This window comes from Orcinus orca, chromosome 6 (assembly GCF_937001465.1).
Source record: "Orcinus orca chromosome 6, mOrcOrc1.1, whole genome shotgun sequence".
NCBI classification, from domain to species: domain Eukaryota; kingdom Metazoa; phylum Chordata; class Mammalia; order Artiodactyla; family Delphinidae; genus Orcinus; species Orcinus orca.
In genome coordinates this window covers 7,359,087-7,384,396 of record NC_064564.1, presented here as the reverse complement: position 1 = coordinate 7,384,396, position 25,310 = coordinate 7,359,087, and the positions used below count along the sequence as shown (strand labels likewise).

The window sequence follows — 25,310 nt, the reverse complement described above, 5'->3', positions numbered from 1 at the left end:
AAATTGAAGATTTAAATATTTGGAGAATCATACCATGTTCATTAATTGGAAGACTCAAGGTAATGAAAATGGCAAGTATTCTTAAATTGTTTTACTAATAATTGTAATTCTTAGTAAACCCTCAGAAACATTTTTTTATAGACAAGCTTATTTTTAAAATTTATATAGACAGAGAAAGGCCTTAAAATAGCCAAACAATTCTGAAGAAGACTGAAGTGGGAAGAATGACTCTTCCTGGTGTCACAGCTTGCTTGTAGCTGCAGTGGTCGAAGCAGTATAGTGCTAGTGGAAGGACAGGCACATAGGTCAGTGGAACAGTGTGAGGAACCCAGAAGTAAATTCACACCAATATGCCCTGCTAATTCTTGACAAAGAAGCAAGAGCAGTTCAGTGGGGGAGGGATTGCCTTTTCAGCATTAGTGCTGGAGAAATTGGACATCCACCTGTAGGCAAAAATATGAACCTTGACCTAAACCTCACACGTAATATAAGTAACTCAATACAGATCATGCACTCTAATGTAAAACATAAAATTGTAAAACTTAGAGAAAAAGAAGAAAATTTCAAGACCTAGGACTAGACGAAGAGTGCTTAGACTTAACACCAAAAGCACAATCCATAAAAGAAAAACTTGATAAATTGGACTTCATGAGAATTTAAAACTTTTGCTCTGCAAAAGTCTCTGTTAAGAGGAAGAATATACAAGTTACAGATTGGGGGAAAATATTTGTAAACCCCATGTTTAACAAACGACTTGTATCTAGAACATATAAAAACCCACCAAAACTCAACATTAAAAATATGAAGAGTCCAGTTAGAAAATGGGCAAAAGACAATCTAAACATTTCATTGAAGAGGACGAATGGCAGACACAGATGGCAGATAAACACATGAAAAGATGTTCAACATCATTAGCCATCTGGGGAATGCAAATTAAAACCACAGTAGTATATCACTACCCATCCATCAGAATGGCTCAAATAAAAACTGTGATAAAACCAAATGCTGACGAGGATGTGGAAAAAGTGGGTGACCATAACATTGCTAGTAGGGATGTTAAATGATACAGCCACTTTGCAAAATTGTTTGGCAGTCCCTTTTAAAACTACAAATGGATGTGTCACACCAAGAGCAGGTAATGCTGTGCTCTTGGGCATTTGTCCCAGAGAAGAGAAAACTTATTTTCACTAAGAAACTTATTACATGCATGTTCTTAGCAACTTTGTTCTTGTGGGTTTTTTTGTTTTGTTTTGTTTTGTGGTACGCGGGCCTCTCACCGCTGTGGCCTCTCCCGTTGCAGAGCACAGGCTCCGGACGCGCAGGCTCAGTGGCCATGGCTCACGGGCCCAGCCGCTCCGCGGCATGTGGGTCCTCCCGGACCGGGGCACGAACCCGCGTTCCCTGCATCGGCAGGCGGACTCTCAACCACTGCGCCACCAGGGAAGCCCAGCAACTTTGTTCTTAATAGCCAAAACTGTGAAACCCCAGTGTCCTTCATAGGGTGAATGAATGAACAAATTATGGTACTTCCATACTATAGTCTGCTGCTCAGCACTGAGATGGAACAGGCCATTCAGTCATGCGTCCAGTGTCTTGGATGGACTCCAGGGAAGTAATACCAAGTGAAAACAGTCAACCTCAGAAGGATGCATACTGCGTGATTCCGTACATATATATAGAACTTGTGAAATATAATTGTAGGCGTGGGGAACAGATTGGTAGTTGACGGGCAGAGATGGGAGCAGTGAATGTGGCTATCAAGTGACATAGTAATGGTACAGTTAAGTATCTTGATTTGATGGTGGTCACGTAAGGCTATGCGTGTGATAAAATTGTACTGATGGAGATACAGAAACGTGAGCACTTGTAACTGGTGAAATGTCTGGTTCGTGCAGTGCCAGCTTCCCAGTGTGTATAGGTACCACAGTTATGCAGGACGATACAGTTGGGAGAGGGTGGGTGAAGGATACATGGGACCTCCCTGTACATTACTTCTCACCTTTCTGTTGTTATCTATAATATTTCAAACTAAAATGGTTAAATTCCTACATAGGCATAGAAGGAAGTCTGGAGGAGAACACTGAAACTGTAAGTTTCTCAGATGGTAGAATTACGAATGATTTGTATTTTCTTTGTTTCATACGTTTTCAACAGTGAACATATATGATTTTTATGAGAGAAAAAAATACTGACATAAGCTAAATGGATTCAATGAAAACTAATTTCCAATGGAAATGTTCATTGCAAAATTTGCTCAAAAGAGTCCATTTGAATTACGAACTTGGAGGGCATTGGTAGCCTTGCAAGATTTTCAGAGTCACAGTGGGATCAGAACACAGAGTGTAGAAGATTTAAAAATAAATGGGAAGCAGGTAAAAGCAGGGAAATATAAAAAGTACGCATTCGGCAATCCGACAGAAAGACGTGAGAAGGGGAAGTGGGACGAGGATTTTTCAGTTGGGAGGCTCTTGATCCACAGCTGGTGCCGCAGGAAGAGAAAGTGGGTAATTATGAGTAATTTCTAATGAGAAGATCATTCCATGCTTATGATAAACCATGTTAGTTGGCGTGTGGTTGGGCGGGTCATTTGCAGTCCAGGACCAGGGCGTGCCCGGGTGCAGGGAGTTGGCGCTCATGTTATTCCCTGTCGTGTGCGTGTGTGTGTGTGCACGTGTGTGTTTACTGTGTAAGCGAACATGTAGCAATGATGGGCCTTTGTAGAGGAAGATTTTGATTTGGGGTTTAGCTAACCTCCAAAGCAGTTTTAAAAAACATGTTGACTTAAATGGCTAATAAAAAGGTAGCTGGTCTCTATTTGAATAATTACATTTGGGGTTTAATTGCTTCCTTCTGTTCTCACTGAATGTGTTGGTTAAATCGCCAAAGGAGAATGCCAGCGTCTTTAATCAGTTTATCAGCTAATCGTTTAGACTTGATCAGTATTTGCCACCAGAAGTAGTGGCGCCGGGCGGTCCCTAGGTAAGATGCTGCTGTAGCCTTAGTCGTTCTTTAACCTTAGTACATTAAATGATGCACAGGGCACCCTGCACAACCTGGCAGCTCTGTGCGAAGGCAGGCGCAGCTCTTCACGAGGAGGGAAGCCGAGAAGCAAAGAGGAAGAGGTACGCCTCCTGCATGCTCGCTGCCTCACGCCGTCACTTTGAGTTGATTGCCTTCCTTTCCTGCATGGTTTAAATTCCTAACAATGACTGGACGATCTTTAGGTCTGTAGGGACCTGTTAATATATTTTGACTGACATACTGTGTCATAATTTTGCCCCATAACTGTTATTCAGAATTCTGAGTTCAATTTCTTTTCTTTTGATAAAATTAAAAATTTGTTATTGTGTTGTTTTTCTTTTCAGAAACAAATTGATCTAGATTAAACACTTGAAAGCTAATATTACATTGCCATTAACCAGATTTCAAAACTTTTATTTCTTATATTCACATTAACACTTTTCTTTAAATAAAAAACATTTTAGCAATGAAAACGGTAGTGTTTTTTTTTTTTAATTAAAATGTTGCGTTTTTTTCTCTTCGTAGGTTTATCTGGCAAGGCTGAGACAAATAAGACTGCAGAATTTCAATGAGCGCCAACAGATTAGAGCGAAGCTTCGTGGTGAAAAGGCAGGTTGAAAATCTTTTTCAAAAAGTAATTGAATGACATTCTAATACACTGAGATTATGTGCCACTAACACAAAATAAAGTCTGATGAAGACAGTGAAGGTCAAAGACCAGAAAACTATACATAGTGTTGCAGTATATCTTATTTATATGACTTAAAATTGATAAGACCTTTTGTTCCGGGGGGATTCTGAGAGGAAAGTGTGAGTGGTACCCATGGACATATAAAATGGTACGTTTTATATCTTTCTGTTCTGTCTTTTTTCTCAGTGTCCATAGGAGTTGACGGTTGTGGAGCGTTCAGTTGCAGCCGTGAACGACTTGCCATTTTTCATTTTTAGATGTTAGTTTATTCATGTGAAGTCTACAGTGAGTTTGTGGTTCTATCCTAAGTGGTCTGCTCACTACTTATTTTGTAGAAAGAAGCTGACAGCTCCAAAGGACAGGAAGGAAGTGAGGAGTCTGACGTGAGGCGTAAGAAAGTGGAAGTGCTGAAGGTATGTACTGGAAGTGATACAGGTTTTCCTAGAGGAAATGGAAACCCGAGATAGAAAGTTGTGTTCTTAAGTCTTTCGTAGTAAACCAACTTATTCTCTTGCCTTAACTTTTCTTTCCCTTTTATCCCTCACTTTTCCATTTCTGAAAAATAGCATTTTGCTCTCTTCATGTCATATTTATGGAGAGCAATTTGATGAAGCAGCATAAATACATGAAACTATCACACAAGTAACCTTAAGAAGAGAAAATGGTAACCCTAAAAGTGAAAAACATCATCTCTGTTTCTGTGAAGACAAGTTTGTGCATAATAGTCATAGTTGTAAATTTTTATTTCCATTTGACTGTACCTGCATCTATTTTCATTCCAGAAGTACTTACTGAGCAGCTGCTGTGTGTTGGCAGCCCGTGTAGGCGCTGGGCATGCAGCTTAGGTTTGTGTTCTGGAACCACACACACCCACTTCTTTTTTGGCCAATAAGGAAATATTTTTATAGACCTGGACAAACAAACAGGCAAACCTGCGCCTTTCTTTCTGGCACTAGCTGTGCTGATTGTCTTCATTTCCAGGCCCAGGTGAGCGCCCGCGCGGCTGTGCTGAAGGAGCAGCTAGAACGTAGGAGGAAGGAGGCGTACGAGAGAGAGAAGAAGCTGTGGGAGGAGAATGTGAGCCTTGCCCCTGTCGTCCTGCCGGGCTCCTGCCCGCCCGCTTTCACTGGGTGCTGCGCCAGCCTTATGGTTCTGTGGTCCTATTTTCTCCCTCTCGTTCATTTCCCCTACATCTCTCTGTCTCTGTCATCATTTAAGGACGATCCATATGGAAGTTATTTTGGGGTTTGATTTGAGGTGAGAACCCAATGTGTTTTATTTAGTCTTTTTTATTGCCAAGTAGCTAATCAAAGTCCCAGCATCACTTAGTGCCTGCAACGTTTCTTCTGCCCCTGATCTGCAATGCTGCCTGTGAGAGACTAGACGCCCGTGTGTCCTGGAGGATGAGTCCATGTCTGTTCCCCAGGGCCCCGTTGTGCTTGTAATTATGGGTTTAGAATATATTTAAATCTTGGAAAGGTTCTTCCCTCATTTCCCCTTCACTCTTCTTTTTCATTTGTTTTCCTTACTTACTTGCTCTCTTTTTCTCTAAGAGGTACAGTTTAGAGTAATATTTTTTATTTTTTCTTTTCTTAAATCCTGTTGGGATTTTGATCATACTACCTTAAACCTACAAATTAACTTAAGAAGAACTGACGTGTTTATAATAGTCTTTATCCAGAAGCGTGTTAAATATCTACATTTACTTGTATCTTTTATATCTCTTACATAATTTTGATCATTTTTAACTCATACTTGTTATATTTCTTATAAAGCTCATTTCTTGATGGTTTATAATTCCATTTCTGCTTTTAAACGTTTGGTTTTTTCTAACAGAATAGTGCTGATATTTGGAGAAATTGTTGGATTTTGCTTATCTCTTATGCAGTGAGTGTGCCTGTTCCACCAATGTTGAGGGGTTTCAGCATGCAACAATATCACTGACAGGCAGTCACGATATACATCATAACAGTAATTGCTACAGTTCATAATTGTTTATTGTATGCAAGGCAAATTATAACCACTGCCCATGGGTCGCTTTGCTTACTCTTTACGACTTTACAAAGCAGATAAAGAAAGATAAAACAATTAGATGAGGTCACATTTTCAGGAAGTATGGCATTGGGATAGGAACCTGTGCCTGTCAGGTATCAAAGTCTTAGTATTCATAGGCAGTACGCCTAACTCCCCTGCTTTCTTTGAGTTTTGCCTTTTATTACCACTTTATTCTTTCTGCATCGGCCAGAACTTCTAGGACAGAGTTAAATAGTAATAGGGATAATACTTTTGTTCCTGTCTTTAATGGAAATACTTTAGTCATTTTTCTGTTATGTATGGTAAAATAGTAAGGAATATAATTTTACGTCTGGGTTTTACAGTTTTTATCAGACTTGTGTTTTGGCGTTTTATCAGATGTCTTTTGTGTTATCTTTTAACATGATTGTGTTTCTTCTGAATCCACCCGTTGATGTTATATACAGGGAGATTCTCGTACCATATTCCTAAAGAAAAAGAACCATTTAGCTATGAAGCATGAGTGAAAGGGACAGAACTCCAGAAATCAGAATAAGTCTAAGCGTTTTTTGATAGTTCCCTTTTGTTTTCTCCTCCCAGCAATTTTAATTTCTCCACCCTCTGCTAGTTACCGTTTTTCTCTGTAGTTTCTGGAGTCCAACAGTGGACAACTCTCGTCTTGTTTGCCACATCATGAACAAGTCTTGACTACGAGACAATAACTGTCACAGGGTATCTCATCTTCCTCCCAAATCATAATTACTATTATCTGGTACTTATCTTCTGGCCTACTGGTCCCAGTCTTCCCTGGCTTCAGATTGTTATGCTGTTTAAATCATGTTTTAATTCTAGTGCTTTTACTTTCCCCTTTTTTTTTTTTTGAATTTCATTTTTTTAACTTTTTTATATAGCAGGTTCTTACTAGTTATCCATTTTATACATATTAGTGTATATATGTCAATCGCAATCTCCCAATTCATCCCAACACCACCCCCGCCACTTTCCCCCCCTTGGTGTCCATACATTTGTTCTCTACATCTGTGTCTCTATTTCTGCCCTGCAGACCAGTTCCTCTGTACCATTTTTCTAGGTTCCCCGTATATGCGTTAATATACCATATTTGTTTTTCTGTTTCTGACTTACTTCACTCTGTATGACAGTCTCTAGGTGCATCCACGTCTGTACAAATGACCCAGTTTCGTTCCTTTTTTATGGCTGAGGAATATTCCATTGTATATATGTACCACATCTTCTTTATCCATTTGTCTGTCAATGGGCATTTAGGTTGCTTCCATGACCTGGCCATTGTAAATAGTGCTGCAATGAACATTGGTGTGCATGTGTCTTTTTGAATTATGGTTTTCTCTGGGTATATGCCCAGTAGTGGGATTGCTGGATCATATGGTAATTCTATTTTTAGTTTTTTAAGGAACCTTCATACTGTTCTCCATAGTGGCTGTATCAGTTTACATTCCCACCAACAGTGCAAGTTCTCCAACCCTCTCCATCATTTATTGTTTATAGATTTTCTGATGATGCCCGTTCTAACTGGTGTGAGGTGATACCTCATTGTGGTTTTGATTTACATTTCTCTAATAATTAGTGATGTTGTGCAGCTTTTCATTTGCTTCTTGGCCATCTGTATGTCTTCCTTGGAGAAATGTCTATTTAGGTCTTCTGCCCATTTGTGGATTGGGTTGTTTGTTTTTTTTTAATATTGAACTTCATGAGCTGTTTATATATTTTGGAGATTAATCCTTTGTCTGTTGATTTGTTTGCAAATATTTTCTCCCATTCTGAGGGTTGTCTTTTTGTCTTGTTTCTACTTTGCTTTGCAAAAGCTTTTAAGTTTCATTAGGTCCCATTTGTTTATTTTTGTTTTTATTTCCATTACTCTACGAGGTGGATCAAAAAAGATCTTGCTGTGATCTATGTCAAAGCGTGTTCTTCCTATGTTTTTCTCTGAGAGTTTTATACTGTCCGGCCTAACATTTAGATCTCTAATCCATCTTGGGTTTATTTTTATGCATGGTATTAGGGAGTGTTCTAATTTCATTCTTTTACATGTAGCTGTCCAGTTTTCCCAGAACCACTTATTGAGGAGGCTGTCTTTTCTCCTTTGTATATACTTGCCTCCTTTGTCATAGACTAGTTGACCATAGGTGTGTGGGTTTATTTCTGGACTTTCTATCCTGTTCCATTGATCTATATTTCTCTTTTTATGCCAGTACCATATTGTCTTGATTACTGTAGCTTTGTAGTATAGTCTGAAGTCAGGGAGTCTGATTCTTCCAGCTCTGTTTATTTCCCCTCAAGACTGCTTTGGCTATTCAGGGCCTTTTGTGTCTCCATACAAATTTTAAGATTTTTTGTTCTAGTTCTGTAAAACATGCCATTGGTAATTTGATAGGGATTACATTGAATCTGTAGATTGCTTTGGGTAGTAGTATAGTCATTTTAACAATATTGATTCTTGCAATCCAAGAAAATGGTATATCTCTCCACCTATTTGTATCATCTTTCATTTCTTTCACCAGTGTCTTATAGTTTTCTGCATACAGGTCTTTTGTCTCCCTAGGTAGGTTTATTCCTAGGTATTTTATTCTTTTTGTTGCAGTGGGAAATGGGAAGGTTTCCTTAATTTCTCTTTCAGATTTTTCATTATTAGTGTATAGGAATGCCAGAGATTTCTGTGCATTAATTTTGTATCCTGAAACTTTACCAAATTCATTGATTAGCTCTAGTAGTTTTCTGGTGGCATCTTTAGGATTCTCTATGTATAGTATCATGTCATCTGCCAACAGTGACAGTTTTACTTCTTCTTTTCCAATTTGTATTTCTTCTATTTTATTTTATTTCTTTTTCTTCTCTGATTGCCATGGCTAGCACTTCCAAAACTATGTTGAATCATAGTGGCGAGAGTGGACATCCTTGTCTTGTTCCTGATCTTAGAGAAATGCTTTCAGTTTTTCATCACTGAGAATGATGTTGGCTGTGGGTTTGTCATATATGGCCTTCATTATGTTGAGATAGGTTCCCTCTTTGCCCACTTTCTGGAGATTTTTTATCATAAATGGGTGTTGAATTTTGTCAAAAGCTTTTTCTGCATCTATTTAGATGATCATATAGTTTTTATTCTTCAATTTGTTAATATGGTGTATCACATTGATTGATTTGTGTATATTGAAGAATCCTTGCGTCCCTGGGATAAATCCCACTTGATCATGGTGTATGATCCTTTTAATATGTTGTTGGATTCTGTTTGCTAGTATTTTGTTGAGCATTTTTGCATCTGTAATCACCAGTGATATTGGTGTGAAATATTCCTTTTTTGTAGTCTTTGTCTGGTTTTTGTATCACGGTGATGGTGGCCTCGTAGAATGAGTTTGGGAGTGTTCCTTCCTCTGCAATTTTCTGGAAGAGTTTGAGAAGGATGGGTGTTAGATCTTCTCTAAATATTTGCTAGAATTCACCTGTGAAACCATCTGGTCCTGGACTTTTGTTTGTTGGATTTTTTTTTTGTTTTCGGTACATTGGCCTCTCTCTGTTGTGGCCTCTCCCGTTGCGGAGCACAGGCTCCGGACGCACAGGCTCAGCGGCCACGGCTCACAGGCCCAGCCACTCCGCGGCATGTGAGATCCTCCCGGAATGGGGAACGAACCCGTGTGCTCTGCATTGGCAGGCGGAATCCCAACCCCTGCGCCACCAGGGAAGCCCTGTTGGAAGATTTTTAATCACAGTCTCAATTTCAGTGCTTGTGATTGGTCTGTTCATATTTTCTATTTCTCCCTGGTTCAGTCAGAAGGTTGTGCTTTTCTAAGAATTTGTCCATTTCTTCCAGGTTGTCCATTTTATTAGCATAGAGTTGCTTGTAGTAGTCTCTTAGGATGCTTTGTATTTCTGTGGTGTCTGTTGTAAGTTCTCCTTTTTCATTTCTAATTTTATTGACTTGAGTCCTCTCCCTCTTTTTCTTGATGAGTCTGGCTAATGGTTTATCAATTTTGTGTATCTTCTCAAAGAACCAGCTTTTAGTTTTATTGATCTTTGCTATTGTTTCCTTCATTTCTTTTTCATTTATTTCTGCTCTGATCTTTATGCTTTCTTTCCTTCTGCTAACTTTGGGTTTTGTTTGTTCTTCTTTCTCTAGTTCCTTTAGGTGTAAGGTTATAGATTGAGATTTTTTTTGTTTCTTGAGGCAGGCTCGTATTGCTATAAACTTCCCTCTTAGAACTGCTTTTGCTGTATCCCATAGGTTTTGAATTGTCGTGTTTTCGTTGTCATTTGTCTCTAGTTATTTTTTGATTTCCTCTTTGATTTCTTCAGTGATCTCTTGGTTATTTAGTAACGTATTGTTTAGCCTCCATGTGTTTGTGTTTTTTACGTTTTTTTCCCTGTAATTGATTTCTAATCTCATAGCATTGTGTTCAGAAAAGATACTTGATATGATTTCAGTTTTCTTAAATTTACTGAGGCTTGATTTGTGACCAAAGATGTGATCTATCCTGGAGAATGTTCCATGTGCACTTGAGAAGAAAATGTAATCTGCTGTTTTTGGATGGAATGTCCTATAAGTATCAATAAAACCTATCTGGTCTGTTGTGTCATTTAAAGCTGTGTTTCCTTATTAATTTTCTGTCTGGATGATCTGTCCATTGGTGTGAGGTGTTAAAGTCCCCCACTACTATTGTGTTACTGTTGAGTTCCTCTTTTATAGTTGTTAGCAGTTGCCTTATTTATTGAGGTGCTCCTGTGTTGGGTGTGTATATATTTCTAAGTGTTATATCTACTTGGATTGATCCCTTGATCACTATGTAGTGTCCTTCCTTGTCTCTTTTAACATTCTTTATTTTAAAGTCTGTTTTGTCTGATGTGAGAATTGCTACTCCAGCTTTCTTTTGATTTCCATTTGCATGGAATATCTTTTTCCATCCCCTCACTTTCAGTCTCTATGTGTCCCTAGGTCTGAAGAGGGTCTCTTGTTGACGGCATATAGATGGGTCTTGTTTTTGTATCCATTCAGCGAGCCTTGTCTTTTGGTTGGAGCATTTAATCCATTTACGTTTAAGGTACTTATTGATATGTATGTTCCTATTACCATTTTCATAATTGTTATGTTTTGTTTTTTTTTTGCGGTACACGGGGCTCTCACTGTGTGGCCTCTCCCGTGGCGGAGCACAGGCTCCGGACGTGCAGGCTCAGCGGCCATGGCTCACGGGCCCAGCCGCTCCGTGGCATGTGGGATCTTCCCCGGACCGGGGCACGAACCCGTGTCCCCTGCATTGGCAGGCGGACTCTTAACCAGTGCGCCACCAGGGAAGCCCATGGGTTTGTTTTTGTGGGTCCTTTTCTTCTCTTATGTTTCCCACTTAGAGAAATTCCTTTAGCATTTGTTGTAGGGCTGGTTTGGTGGTGCTGAATTCTCATAGCTTTTGCTTGTCTATAAAGCTTTTGATTTCTCCATCAAATCTGAATGAGATCTTTGCTTGATAGAGTAATCTTGGTTGTAGATTCTTCCCTTTCATCACTTTAAATATATCGTGCCACTCCCTTCTGGTTTGTAGAGTTTCTGCTGAGAAATCAGCTGTTAACCTTATGGAAGTTCCTTGTATGTTATTTGTCATTTTTCCCTTGTTGCTTTCAGTAATTTTTCTTTGTTTTTAATTTTTGTCAGTTTGATCACTGTGTGTCTCAGCGTGTTTCTCCTTGGGTTTATCCTACCTGGCATTCTCTGTGCTTTCTGGACTTGGGTGGCTATTTCATTTCCTATGTTATGGTGTGAGTATGAAATAATTGCTGTGCTAACTTATTGCCTCTTCTGCAAGAGAATGTTGTAGCAACCACATTTGTCAGAAGTAGAAATATCTCATCTTCATAGTCAGAGCTAGTAATTTGTCCTCTTAGCCAAATCCTTTCAAACTTACCTGATGTGGAAAAGAGGGTGAGCTTAGCTTTGGTGGCCTCTGTATAGTGGTGTGCGGAACAGTCTACTTTTGTTCTCTTGGGCCCAGGAAACAGAAACATTTCGTCCTGTGCTGATTTGTACAGTGGGGCAGTTTCTATCAGGGTGAATCAGTATGAAACTGCCTGTGTATCCTTTTTAATCAGCTTTCCTTGGGTTGAGCCTGCTGCTGTCATCCTTGTGTTCAGCTGCAGGATCTCAGCTGCAAGCTTTAAGGGCCATCGCTCCCTCCTAGTTTATAGTTTAGTCTTTAGTAATCCATTCTGGCCATCTGCATAGCACATGAAGGTGATTGTGCGAGGAAGGTAGCCATTAAATACAGTGAGGAGCTTATGCTTAGTGCAGATTAGCCTTATTTTAAGAATGTGATCTGTTATGCAGAGCTGCACGGGGCTTCTGAGTATTTGATGACAGCAGCCTGCGTGGTGACACCCTGGAGTCTTAGAGGTGGGTCAGTGCTCCACGTCTGTCCCCTCGGTGTGCCTGCAGAGGCCCTCACTGTGCTGCCTGTATATACACCTTGTATGGTTCCTTACACAAGGTGGAGCAGATGGCTGTGTCATCAATCATGTTGTGGTAGGCACGTGGGACCCTGGAAGAGCACCTTGATCACTGGGAGATGTTTCCTTTTCTCCCAGTCACATAGGCACCGCTCACGTTCATGATTTAGAACGTCACACTTCTAACAGCTCAAGTTAGTATATCTCAGAGAACGCAAGCATGAGCTTTGTCATTATATTTCTTTCCCAAAATCTGCCCTTGGTGGGTTGAAACATAGCCCACAAGCATGTTTAAATGCGGTCTTGAGCACATCTTGTAGGATGGTTTTCTAAAGCACAGTTCCCCAAGCAGGCTTCCTTTCCATCACTTGTTCCTCACTGTGCTGCCTGTTGGGTGAGATCGTGACCCCGTCATCTAAGCTGTCACAGCCTGGTGCCCAGTCTGCACACTTCTTCGCATCAATTCAGGCGGCATGTTGGTGGATGTCTGCTCCTTGGTTAGGTCAGAGACTGTGTTTTGAATATGATGACTTCCTCTTTTATTGCATTTCACTCTTCGTTGTGTATTTCATGTCTGTGTTTGTCCCATTCTTCGGACACAGGCCTATAAGCTTCCCCCAGGGTGGACACACTGCCCCCATCTTGGCTACCTCAGAATCTTCTCTCCTTAGTCTTGCCATCTAATCTCATCCATCTAAATAGACACATCCTGAGGTCACTTTGGAATCATGCTCTCTGAGCCAAGTCTCACTGGATATTAACAGAGTTCCAGAGATCTCTGAAATATATGTTTGACATCAAAGGATTCAAGAACATCAAAGAGAATCAGGATTCCACTTATGCCGAGGAATCCTCTGATGATCTTCCTGACATCAGGCTGGCTTTCCCCAAGCAGCAGGAGCAGAGTGTCCTCAGTTGGTGGAGGAGGGGAAGGGGAGCACCTCTGGAAGCACTGTTAGGTGTTATGTTCCAGGAAGTGTACTTTACAGACTGTGTCCAGTGGTGGTTTGGCTTTGAGCAGGTGCTCTGTGTTCTTATCATAAGACCTTTATTGCTGGGCAGCTGCACACGTGCACGGTAGCAATTCTGACTCCTCAGATGGCAGCTGGAGCCCGGCCTCTTCTGCCAGAGGCTGCCCTAGACCTCATACACCCACCAGTACACTTGCACGAGCAACCACATGCTTATAGTACAGTCCAGGAAAAGCTCCCGTAGAAGTCTTGGCTCTCTAAGCCATGTAAAACCAGTGTAAATTTTTTTTAATTTTAATGGTGGATCTGTCTTAGATCGTTCTAAAGCGCACACAAACGACAGATATTATGGCTATATTCCTGATGGACAATACTAGTTCCTAGTGCAGCACAACTTCGTATTTCCTCATGTTGTCTCACAAAGGTTTTTACGGTGGCGACATTAATTAAACGTGGCAGTGAGCCTGGCTTTTGAGGTGCAACAGGCAAGCAGCCCCCTTTCGTTTGGGAGAATTATTTCATTGTGTGCACTTTTGGAAAGACCGTCGAACAAGGTGCCCTGGCTGCTCCCAGCTGAGGCACAGGCCGGTGATCTCAGGTGGACCAGCTGGACCTTCTCCAGGGCGTGAAGTTGGAGCAGGTTGGAAGCTGGAGTTGATTTAATCAAGCGAGAGAACCTGGTGAAGCCAGGAGTGAGCTTCTGCTGCCAGATCCATGCAGCTACCCCGGCTCCTGTTCTCTTCTCGTGGAGGGCTTCCCTTTGCTTTGTGATCCGCCTACAGCTCTCTTCTCCCCGCTCCCCTCCTCTCTTCCAACTCCATCCCCCGCATCTCCTTCCTCCAGAGTTAGTTTCTGTTGCTTTCAGCCAAAGAACCTTAACAGATTGATTGTGTATCGTGCTCTGCATGGGACCTGGCGAATAGCAGCAGCAGTGAGTTCACCAGGAATTCTGTGGCTCGTGCTGTGCAGAGCTGTGCACAGAGGACGCGTGCTGGAGTGGTGAGGACAGCGGCAGGCTGGGAGTCAGGAGACCTGGGTCTAGTCTCAGCTCTGCCAGTTAATTAGCCTGTTTGGGGGACTGCCTCAATGTTTGGGGGCCTTGATTTCCTCATCCATCTCTAGTGTTGTTGTGTCTCAATGTTGCCTTGAAAAATAACCTTCACAGTGTAAGTACTTAGGTCCAGTTTAATCTACAAGAGTGGATAAAAGTTATTTTACCAAGTAATTGTTTGAACAGGAAGTCTAATTTAGCACAAGCTACATGTATTATAGGTACTTATGTGTCCGTTCCTACTCTAACTTAGGAGTGGCTAACATGGTATTTCAGGTTGGGCTTAGCATTATTCCACTCCCGGAAATGTGCATTAAAGGTTTGATTGTATGTATGTTGATGCATTTTTACCCAGTAAGACCACCTATCTTTAATTGGATTCTTAAGAGTATCCTTGATCTAACGAACGGTAAAAATCACTGCCTTAATTATTCGGATTCTTTGGCATGTATACCCAGTTTTATAAATTTTTCTTTTTGGCACACTTAATGGTAAACATTGTAGTACTAAATAGGACTTTAGCATGGAGAATGATTTTCATGTGTGATGATAGAGGTTTTCCACCCAAATAATAATGTTGCTTTTCCCCGGCAGCATATATGCTCATACTGTAAGTAAAACATACAAGGAAGATAGGTTCAGTTTTTTAAAACGGTAGCAGTGTATTTAGTAATCTAAAATTCAGTGAAAAATAGAATTAGGGAAATTCAGAGACTATATTTTGAGTACGAGTTTCTTTTGAATTGCGATGAACTCTTTCTTGTGTATTTCATTTGTGTTCCGTCTTTGTCGTGTTCTTTAGAGCTGCCACATAGGCCTACAAAGCCTCCCTAGGGTGGACACACTTACCCTTCTGGCTACCTGGGCATGTTCCTGTTCTTAGACATGCTTACAAATGCATTATAGTAGTGCTAGTTCAGGAAACAAATTCAGATACACACACTTATATTTTTGGTACTTCAAAGACAAGGCTTTGAGAAGTTAAATATGAATTTGCTAACATTTGGCCAAGATGTATCTTTAGGCTACATAAAATTATGTGTGAACTTGCTCTGTACTCAAAATATTAAATCAGGGCATTTAATAAAATTTTTCTAATATACATTAAAATCTTACTAGTCATTCAGCATATAGAGATGAAACAGTATTTATATTTATACTTCAATAGTAGCTAAACTTATAATTCCATGTATTTATAGACCTGGCCTCAGTATTTGCTGAAATTTTTAGTTTTGTCATTAGGTGGCATTGCTGGTTAATTTTTCAGCAAATAGTAAAACGAACAGATAAAATAGAAGGAGTTTTACAGTGATAATTAAAAATCTTGTGGAAATATAAGCAGTATGAAAAAGTCTTGAATTTATTAACCTGGTGATAAAATAGCTAGGGGAAAAAAAATCTTCTAAAGCAATTTGTTTCTTAAACCTGACTTATGAAACTTTCAAGTCAGTGTTGACTTGTGCATTAGTGTCCTAATGCAATTTTGTTTTTTAAACTTTGAATTTTGAAGAACTGTTACAATAAAGTAGGTATTCTAGACATAACCAGGTGATCAATTTGTAACAAAATTGGGTTATTTGTTTTTTGTTTTATGGTTTTTTCTTCTATGAAACTTTGTTTTGTTTTCTTAATTACTTTTTGTGTTGTTTTACCATATTCAGTCATCTTTCTGAATTAAGGGCTCAATCTAATGTTTTCTCTTTTGACAAATTTAAAGATACATTATTATCTTCTATCTCAAGGTCTGGTTAATACTGAATAGCATTAACGTTTCTGGCTAAAAATAATATACCCATGATGTTTACACAGAAGGCCCAAGTTCTCCTGCGCTAGTAAGTTACTGATGTGTGTTACCTTGGCTTATAAAGGTGTTACCACGTCTCAGTAGTTACCCTGAATTACCCTTAATTTTTCAATAACTGAATTAGTTTTGTTATGAAGTATTTCTAAGAGTCAGTTGGGTATTCTGTTTGTTTTTGTTCTTTGGTTTAGATTTCATATATCTTTCTTTGCTTGTTTGTTATCTCAGGTTCTTTTGCTGTGTTTAGCTTAGCTGACCCGGGGAGAGACTAGTACATGTTTGATTATAGAATGTAAGCATTTCCTGAAGGCTGCAGACGATCTTTCTTATAAAGGTGCCAATGACTTTCTTACACAGTGAATCAGATATCTTAGAGACTCTGTCTGTACCAGTCGTTGGCCATATGTATGGCAGCAAGACAGATTTTAATATACTATGGAGTAGAATTTTAATAGTCATATGTGAAACTTTTTCTTCATTAAATTGCCTTTTGTTGATTAAAAGAAAAGACTTCCTTCCAAAGATGAGTAGCGTGCAGAGAATTTAACAGAGATAGTCCTGCTGGACTGAATTTGATTGTCATTGGTCTCAGGCCCTGTTTAACTCATAGCACTTTATCAATAAGCAGATTTTTTTTCTGTTACTTGAGGTTTCTCTTAAGGTTGAGACTAATATAGGAATGACTCTAATATATTTTACAACTTAAGACTATAAGGTCAAAATAAAGGGTTTTCAATCCCTTTATATGTGACTTTTGCCATTAACTAAGGACAAATTTGCTAAGTATTCCATAGAGGTTTTTAAATTCTTCTTAGGTCACATATCTCCAGTTTCAGAGAGTTGTGCCAGTGTCTTGTTTAAATTGTATAAGAATTATGTGTGTGTGTGTGGATAAACATTAAAAAGAACTATAGATAAATGAAGTGCAATTAGCCAGAGCAGGGGTATATGGGTGAATTTTTTTTCTTTTATTAAGAGTTTCCTTAATGTTCTTATTCTAGGCAGCTGACCAGTGATTTTGGGAATGACTTTTGAGATAGTCTCTGTAAGCATCAATGAAAATTGTATCAGAGGCTGAGAAGGGAGGTTGGTGCTATTCTTGCTTCAGTGAAATTGGTTAAATTCATATTATCACTCTTGTTTATTCATACAATTAAATTACTCTATTGATCACTTTTTTATCTCAGATTTTTAAAAATTTGTAATGTAAGGTATTTGTGTTTCAGGTTTCTGCTTCATACTGACTTCTATAAAACCTTTGCATACGGTGCTAACACTTTCATTTCTGATTCTGCACTGATAGGAGGGTTTTGTTCTGTGCTGTACTCTAGAGATCAGAAACTTGCTTTGTGTAAACTTCTTCATCTCGTCAGGGACTGAAACCGGATTCTGAGTGTTTAAGGCAAATAACTCTATTTAATGGAAACTAACTAAGTGTTTGCTGAACTATAATAATTACTACTATTTATTAGGCACACAGCTGTGCGCTTCACACATTTAATCCAGTGAGTACCGCATTCCCATCTTAGAGAGGTTTGGGGTCCAGAGAGGCTAAGAAACACTGAGGGCAGGTGGGCCAGAGCTGTGGGCCCCTCCTGCCTGTGTGTACTCGCCGGGCTGTGTGCGGGGCTGCCCGACCTCACACTCTTTCCCTGGTCTGGAGTTCCTTCTTCCCCAGAGCATTGAGCACACATCTGCCCACTTTATTTCACTGCAGCATGCTGATTGATTTATCTGTTCCCTGTTCTCTTCTAGTTTATAATCCTTTCAGAGAAAGCACTTTGTCATCATTTTGGTTTTTCCTCCTTTTTTGAAAATTGCTTACTGCAGTTAGTTCTGGTCTGTTATATACTGGGTTTTTTCCTAACTTGATTGAGCTGTAACCCTCAAATAATTCTCAACTTCTGCAATCAGTAATTACTGATTTAAATAAAATGGCAGATTAATTTGTTTCCTTCAAAGTAATCATCTAAGGAAGTAACGTACTTGTCCTAAAAGTGCTGCTATTTGATCAGAGCCAATTGATGTATTTTTATATTTCCTCAGAATCTATGGTAATAAGACAATCAAAGTTTTAACACGTTTCTATATAATTTTTCAGGTAGATAATACTCAGTTTTGTGAGCTCTAGATTTTTTTTAAGTTATTTATAATAACATTAAATATCAGTATACTTCAACAGTGCTGAACTGTGGGATTAAAGCAATGTTTCCATCTTCCTCTTCTTTTTTTAATAAGGACTTTATTTTCTTTGGAGCATTTTTAGGTTCACCGCAGAATTGAAAGGACAGTGCAGAGATTTCCCATGTACCCCCTTGTCCCCCACATGCATACAGCCTCCCCCATTATCAACATCCCCCACTAGATGGTACATTTGTTACAGTGGATGGACCTGCATGGACACATCCTCACCAAAAGTTCATAGTTTACAGTACGGTTCATTGTTAGTGTTGTGCCTTCTGTGGTTTGGAGAAATGTATAATGACATGTATCCATCATTATAGCATCATATATGGTGTCTTCAGGCCCTGCAAGCCCTCTGTGCTCTGCCTGCTCATCCCTCCCACCCACCCCCACTCCCTCACCAGCCCCTGCGACCACTGATCTCTTTACTGTCTCTGTAGTTTTGCCTTTTTCAGAATGTCATATGGCTAGAAACTTAAAGGATGTAGCCTTTCAGACTGACTTCTCTCACTCAGGAATATGCATTTAGGGTTCCTCCTTGTGTTTGCATGGCTAGATACCTCGTTTCTTTTTAGCACTGAATACTCTTCCATGTATGTACTGGTTTTTTAATCCATTCATCTTGGTTGCTTCCAAGTTTTGGCAATTACAAATAAAACTTCTGTAAACATCTGTGTGCAAGTTTCTGTGTAGACATAAGATTCCAACTCATCCTGAGTATATGCCAGGGAGCCCAATTGTGATTGTATGGAGTAAGAGTATATTTAGCTGTGTAAGAAACCACCAAACTGTCTTCCAAAGTGGCTGTGCCATTTTGCGTTCCCACCCATGTGGACTGAGAGTTCCTGTTGCTCCACATCGTTCAGCAGCATTTGTTGTTGTCACTGCTGTGGGTTTTAGCCACCATAGGAGGTGTGCAGTGGTGTTACCTTGTTTTAATTTGCAGTTCCCTAATGGCGTATGATGTGGAGCATCTTTTCATAGGCTTCATTGCCTTCTGTATCTTCTTTGGTGAGGTGTCTGGTCAGATCTTTTGCCCCTTTTTTTTTAAAATTTTTTAAATTTATTTATGTTCGGCTGTGTTGGGTCTTCGTCGCTGCACGCGGGCTTTCTCTAGTTGTGGCGAGCGGGGGCTACTCTTCGTTGTGGTGCGCAGGCTTCTCATTGCGGTGGCTTCTCTTGTTGTGGAGCATGGGCTCTAGATGTGTGGGCTTCAGTAGTTGTGGCCTGTGGGCTCAGTAGTTGTTTGCTCATTTTTTAATTGGGTTTTCATATTTTTGAGTTTTAAGAGTTTTTTGTGTATTTTGATTAACAGTCCTTTGTTTTTATTTCGTTTGTAAATATGTTCTCCCAGTCTGTGGCTTGTCTTCTCATTCTTCTGACAATGTCTTTCACAGAGCAGAAGTTTTTAATATTGATGAAACCAGCTTATTAATTCTCTTTCATGGTTGTGCCTTTGGTGTTGTATCTAAAAAGTCATTGCCAAACCCAGGGTCACCTGGATTTTCTCCTATGTTATCTTCTAGGAGTTTTATAGTTTTGAGTTTTACATGTAGGTCTGTAATCAATTGTGAGTTAAGATTTGTGAAGGGTGTAAGGTTGTTTGTTTGCCTGTGGGTGTCCAGTTATTCCAGCACCACTTGTTTGTAAGAAGACTGTCCTTTCTCCACTGAATTGCCTTTGCTCCTTTGTTAAATGTTAGTTGACTCTATTTCTGGGCTCTGTTCTGTTCAGTTGATTTGTTTGCTCTACTTTCATTAGTATCACACTATCTTGATTAGTGTAGTTTCTAGTAAGTCTTGAAGTCAGGTAGTATCATTCCTCCAACTTAGTTCTTCTCCTTCAATACTGTGTTAGCTATTTCCATCTCCTTTTGAGCAAAACAGATATTGGTGTAAAATGAAAGTACAGAAAAGTAAATATTAGAATTGGAGTACTGTCTTATGCTTAGAAGATGCTCAGTAAATATTGTGTTTGAAATATTGGTATTTACTCAACAGAAATTCTTGTTTACTGGTTTGAAGAAGAGATAGAAGTTGGGAGTGACTTGCTGCCGTGTTCCAGTGAGCATACTGCAAAATGCCATTTCCTTATATTTACTGAAAGTTCAGAACATCATTTCACATTGTTTACAGGTCTAAATGTCAAGATAAAAGCAAAAACATATATGAATATAACCAATGGTATTTTTAGTGAAGTAAATCTTATTACCTGTACTTTTCAATTCTTCCTTTCTTATTTATGTTGACATTTTTATAATCAGGGCTCTCATGGGTAATTGATATTCAGACTTTAAGACTGTGCCAAATTTGTAGAATTTGCAGAAGCATTTCTTATTGAAGTATAAGATTAGTAAATAATCTTTTTTTTCACCAAATTTTATAATGGATTAAAATTAGAGTAAGAGGACTAATGTTTAATCTTTTAGAAGGCTGTTTGTGAAACATTGTTAATGCAATGGAAAGGAGTTACTTAGTACCACATGGCGCATGATTAGGTTTACACGTGAGGCCAGAGATGTTTCTCTGTGTCCGCTGATCTTTCCCCAGCACCTAGTACATTGCCTTTTGCACAACAAAACTTGAGGAATGAAGAAAACTCCTTGTGGTTAGAGGATGTAGACAGTGACCTTATATACACCATTTTACCTCTTCATGCAAATATGAATTCCCCAATGTACTTACATTCTTTGTTACAGTTGGTGGCCAAAGGAATAAAGAACTCTGATATGTCTCCACCTTCAGGACAGCAGGAAACAGGTGGCTCTCCATCAAAGCAACAGATGAGACCTGTTATTTCTGTGACTTCTGCTTTGAAAGAAGTGGGTATGGTAAGTTTCATAAAATCTAGAACTCCTCAAAGTCAAAAGATTATTAAAAGGATTAAATTTAATGAAATTACATTAATTCCTAATGTCCCATTAAGTTTTTCTAGGGAAAAAATTACTTCTTAAGATTTTCATGTGTGGTTTACTCTGAATATTGGAGGCTCACTGGTCTTAGGTTTTATATCTAAGACCACCTGGTAGGTAAGAATAGACTGAAATGATTCTCTTTTTTACTTTAGAAGACTGTTGGACAAAAAAAACATATAGAAATGTATGAAAAACAATGCAGAAAATGTTTTTATACCCTAGCACTCACAATTAGCCAAGGTTCACTTTTTAAACAAATAATGTCTCTGGTACTTAATTAACTCTGGGAATAGTGTCCAGGACGTGTACATGTATTTAAAACTTTTTGGCATAGCAAATGTTAGAGGACTCAGCATAATTGCACTTAATTCATCAATTATTTCTTTAACCTTCTACTTTTGAATCTCTGTCATGTCATATGGATAGTAAAACAGAGAACTGTGGGCAAGTAACAAGTTTAAACTTGGAAGTATGTTTTGGGCATCTCTCTGAAATGTGAAAAACTCTGTTCTGAGGTTCAGGGAAAGGGGCTCATGGTGTGGAATTTCAGCCTAGAGCTCCGTAGGCAGAGGGAAGAGTCCGAGTCATATTACCCATTACCCTGATTCTGTCTTTTCCTGGTCATTGAAGTCTGCGCCTTTTATTTGTTGAATTTCGTGAAATTTTTGCAGACAGCACTGACGTTATTGGCACACCAGTCTTTTACAGCCTTTGTGTTTATCTTGAAAATAAGATTGAGTGGGAAATACCAGCCTTGGTCACCCTCAAGGACTTGATATAGGAAGCCACTGTTGCTCAAGCAGGTGTAGTCTCTCTTCTCTCTGGTAACGAGCGTGTGCTGCGTTGTTCACTCCAACTTCAGATGCCCCTGTGCGGGCACTTCCTGGTCCTCAATCTCACATCCCACGTAGCTGCTCACCTCTCTGGTCGTAGCGACTGCTAATGCCTGCCACTTTACTGGGTAAAATGCTCTTTGTCTGTTTTACATGTATTACTTTAAAACTGACCACTATTTAATAATATTTGAGGTAATCCATGTAACTAAATGGTTTTTCTTTATGTGTCTTCTTGCTAAATATCGCTTCCTTAAAACTTTGAGAACGGCTTTTCCTTGCCCTGAGTCTTCCAGATACCTTTGCTTTCGCAGTTTTCATAACTACTAATTTCTTCTTTTCATATATTTACAAATTCTAGATCGTCTAGATTACTCTGATTATACTAATAATAAAACAAAATTTATTTTATCCTTAGTACCAAGGACTCAGAACTCTTTATTTTTACTCTTTGCTTTGGGAGAAAAGCCAGTTCTCAATTATGTTTAGTAAGTAGTATGGCTTAATAAGAATATATGTACCTGAAACATAAAGACAGCTTCAAAATAACACAGCCTGTCTTGAATTATTCATCCATCAAAACTTCCCTAGCTCTGAGTATATGAATTAATTTTTAAAATTTCTACAGTAAATGTAAAATTACCAAGAATCAGGTGCCAAAGAGGAAGAGAATATAGTTAAATATGTGATCAAGCAATCCAAAAATATGACAAATAATTGAGAATTGGCTCTTCTAGTATATATTACATCTATTAAATGATAATATGTAACTATTTCTCATTGCTGATAATGAAGAAAGCTGTGTTAACATTTTACAGGAATAAAAAGATTGACAAGGAGCATGAAATGTTAATGAAAACAAAAAGTAAAAATATCAAAAATGTTAAGGTGGACTTTTAAAATAACATTATTTCTTACTCTGTCACTGTCTGTGTTTAAAGGACAGAAGTTTGACTGATGCCCAAGAAACCTCAGAAGAAATGCAAAAGACTAACAGTGCTATTTCGGTAGGTACAGTTTTCAAATTTTCTCCTTCAATCATTTTACTTAATCGTATACCTATTAAAATACAACATTTTAACTGTTTCAGAGTAAGCGCGAAATACTACGTAGATTAAATCAAAATCTTAAAGCTCAAGAAGATGAAAACGGAAAGCAGAGTCACTCTGCAATCGGTGCAATAATTGTTCACGAAGACGCCAAAGAGCAGGAAAAAGAAAAATCGGTTTCATCGGATCGCAAGAAATGGGAGGCTGGAGGCCACCTGGTGATTCCTGTGGATGAATTGGCATTGGACACGTCCTTCTCTGTGACTGAAAGTGCGTATGAGCGTGCTCGTGTCCTGCCTGGTGCGGCCCGGCATGCTTAGAGGGGCTGAGAGAGGCTGGGAGGGTTTCTGTAATAGGTGAAACGTGGAGAAGACGATTCAGCTTTCACATGGCAAGGGTTTTTCCACAACTGTCTGTAGTGTGAGAGCGGGAACTAGCGGCGCACGTTTAAATTGTGTTACTGTACTTTAGGCCTTTCTCCCACGTTAGAGTCACCTGTTAGCAGGGGTAGTTCTTGGTGAGAATCAGAGTAGTGAACTTCAGCAAAGACCCAGGAAGGTCCTGTCGGCATTGAGCAGGGGTGTCGAGAGGGTCTCATGCAGTGATCCCTTTGTGCAGTGATGATTCCTGAGCCGCTGCCCTTTTCTCGCGTTGTTCCTGGCGCTGGAGGTGCAGCAGGGAACCAACAGACACACGTGCTCACAGGGGGCTCACTTTCTAAAGGGCCGGTCTGTCCAAGCTAAGTAAGTACAGTTCTACGTGAGTTTTCTGATGGACCACTTTGGTAGAATTCTTTCTTGTGTTGGAGAAAAGTCCACAGGCTCCACAGCAAGCAGTTCTGTATTGAGTCCCATTACCCGCCACACACACTCCTGAGCAGTGAGGACACCACAGTGGGTGAGACGGAGCCCCTCCCTGCGAGCAGAGCGCGTGTCAGGGCATTGGTCAGTCGCCAGGAGGTGGTTTCTGGATGGCGTGGCGTGCTGAGGGCTGAGACGCATGAGCTGCCCTGAGCCCAGGACGCTGGGGAGAGCCTGGGACCCTGGGGAGCTGATGCAGCTAGCGCGGACGCGAAGGTGAGAATCCCCGAAGCCTCTGGTGAGCGGGCCCAGAGCACGGAGAAGCCGCAGTTGGAGCGGACCGTGCCTGCGGAGGGCTGTGTCCGTGGCCAGGTAGGAAATAGCTTAGGCTTCGCAGGCCGCGGGGACTGTGCTGCCGCTTCTCCACTCCGACACCGCTGCGCAGGAGCAGCAGCAGGCACTGTGCAGAGGCACTCGTCGGGCCGTGTTTCCAGGATGGTTTTTTTTCAGGGACACTGTGATTTCATAAAATTGTCTTTATATCTTCTTTCTTCTCTCCAACTTCCTCTTCTCCTTTGCTGTCTAGAGTGTTCATGATTGCTTCCTGGGGCGTTTTTATAACAACTGTCTTAGAATCCTTGTTAGATCACTCTCGCATCTGTGTTACATTGCTGTCGGCTGCTAGCAGCCACCTCCCGAGAGAGTTAGGATTTTCCTGGTTCTTCTTACACTGAGTAATTTTGACTTATACCCTAGACACTCTGAATATTCTCTCACAAGGCTCTGGGTCTTGTTTACATCTGATGGAGAACATTCAGAGTTTTGCAGTCGGCCCAGTTAGAGTCAGGTCCTGAGTTCCCATCTGCCTTCTGTGGCCTGTGCTTTCAGTATCGGCTCCTTTTTCAGAGCCTGGCAGTGCTGCTTTGACTTGTCCGGCTGTGTACCACGTGGTGACTGGTCTGGGACCTGGGTGTTCCTCGGTCTGCTGGCTCAGTTTTCAGTCTTTGATATACAACACAGGATCAGATCCACGTGTGCACAGGAGGTGAGCTCAGGTAATAGCAGTCAACTTCAGGAGGTTGCCTTCTGGAGTTCCTTTGTCTGCACTGTCTCCCCGGTGTTTTCTGTCTCTGGTCCTCTGGTCAGAAAGCTGAGGCTCTGGATATCTCACTCTGCCCTGTGCTTGGAGCAGGGTGGCCAAGAGCCGGAGGAAACAGCCCTGCTGTCTGGGTACCACGTCTCCACCAAACAGGACGGAAGCGTCCTCTCCCCAGCTTTATGGGCTCTGGGTTCTGATTACCCGTGGCAGTGCGTGGGGGCTGGAAAGGAGGCAGCGGAGGGAAGAGCGAGAGATCTCACCCTCTCTCTCTCTCCAGGCGTCAGGGTTCCCCGGCGCGGCCCTTGAGACAGAGTGGAAGGCCCCTCCTAGAGCTTCCTCTGTCCGCAGCCCAGTGCCCTCCCTTGGGTTCCTGACTGGGGAAAACGGGAGGGGGATGGAGTGTACCACGTGCTGGGGGCGCTTT

The 25,310-nt window shown here is 40.4% G+C and overlaps 1 protein-coding gene across 21 annotated transcripts in view; it reads left to right on the top strand.

Annotated features, from left to right (window-relative positions):
- Positions 1-25,310, top strand: part of NEK1 (NIMA related kinase 1) — a 204,003-nt gene that overhangs the window by 124,959 nt on the left and 53,734 nt on the right. For 9 of the 21 annotated variants that reach the window (XM_033403551.2, XM_033403553.2, XM_049711342.1 and 6 more), the window contains 7 exons: positions 3,039-3,122; positions 3,547-3,630; positions 4,048-4,125; positions 4,694-4,789; positions 20,890-21,021; positions 22,880-22,945; positions 23,029-23,257. In XM_033403551.2, the coding sequence (XP_033259442.1) occupies positions 3,039-3,122; positions 3,547-3,630; positions 4,048-4,125; positions 4,694-4,789; positions 20,890-21,021; positions 22,880-22,945; positions 23,029-23,257 (769 nt within the window). The other 12 variants (XM_049711344.1, XM_033403557.2, XM_049711346.1 and 9 more) reach the window with 12 other exon arrangements.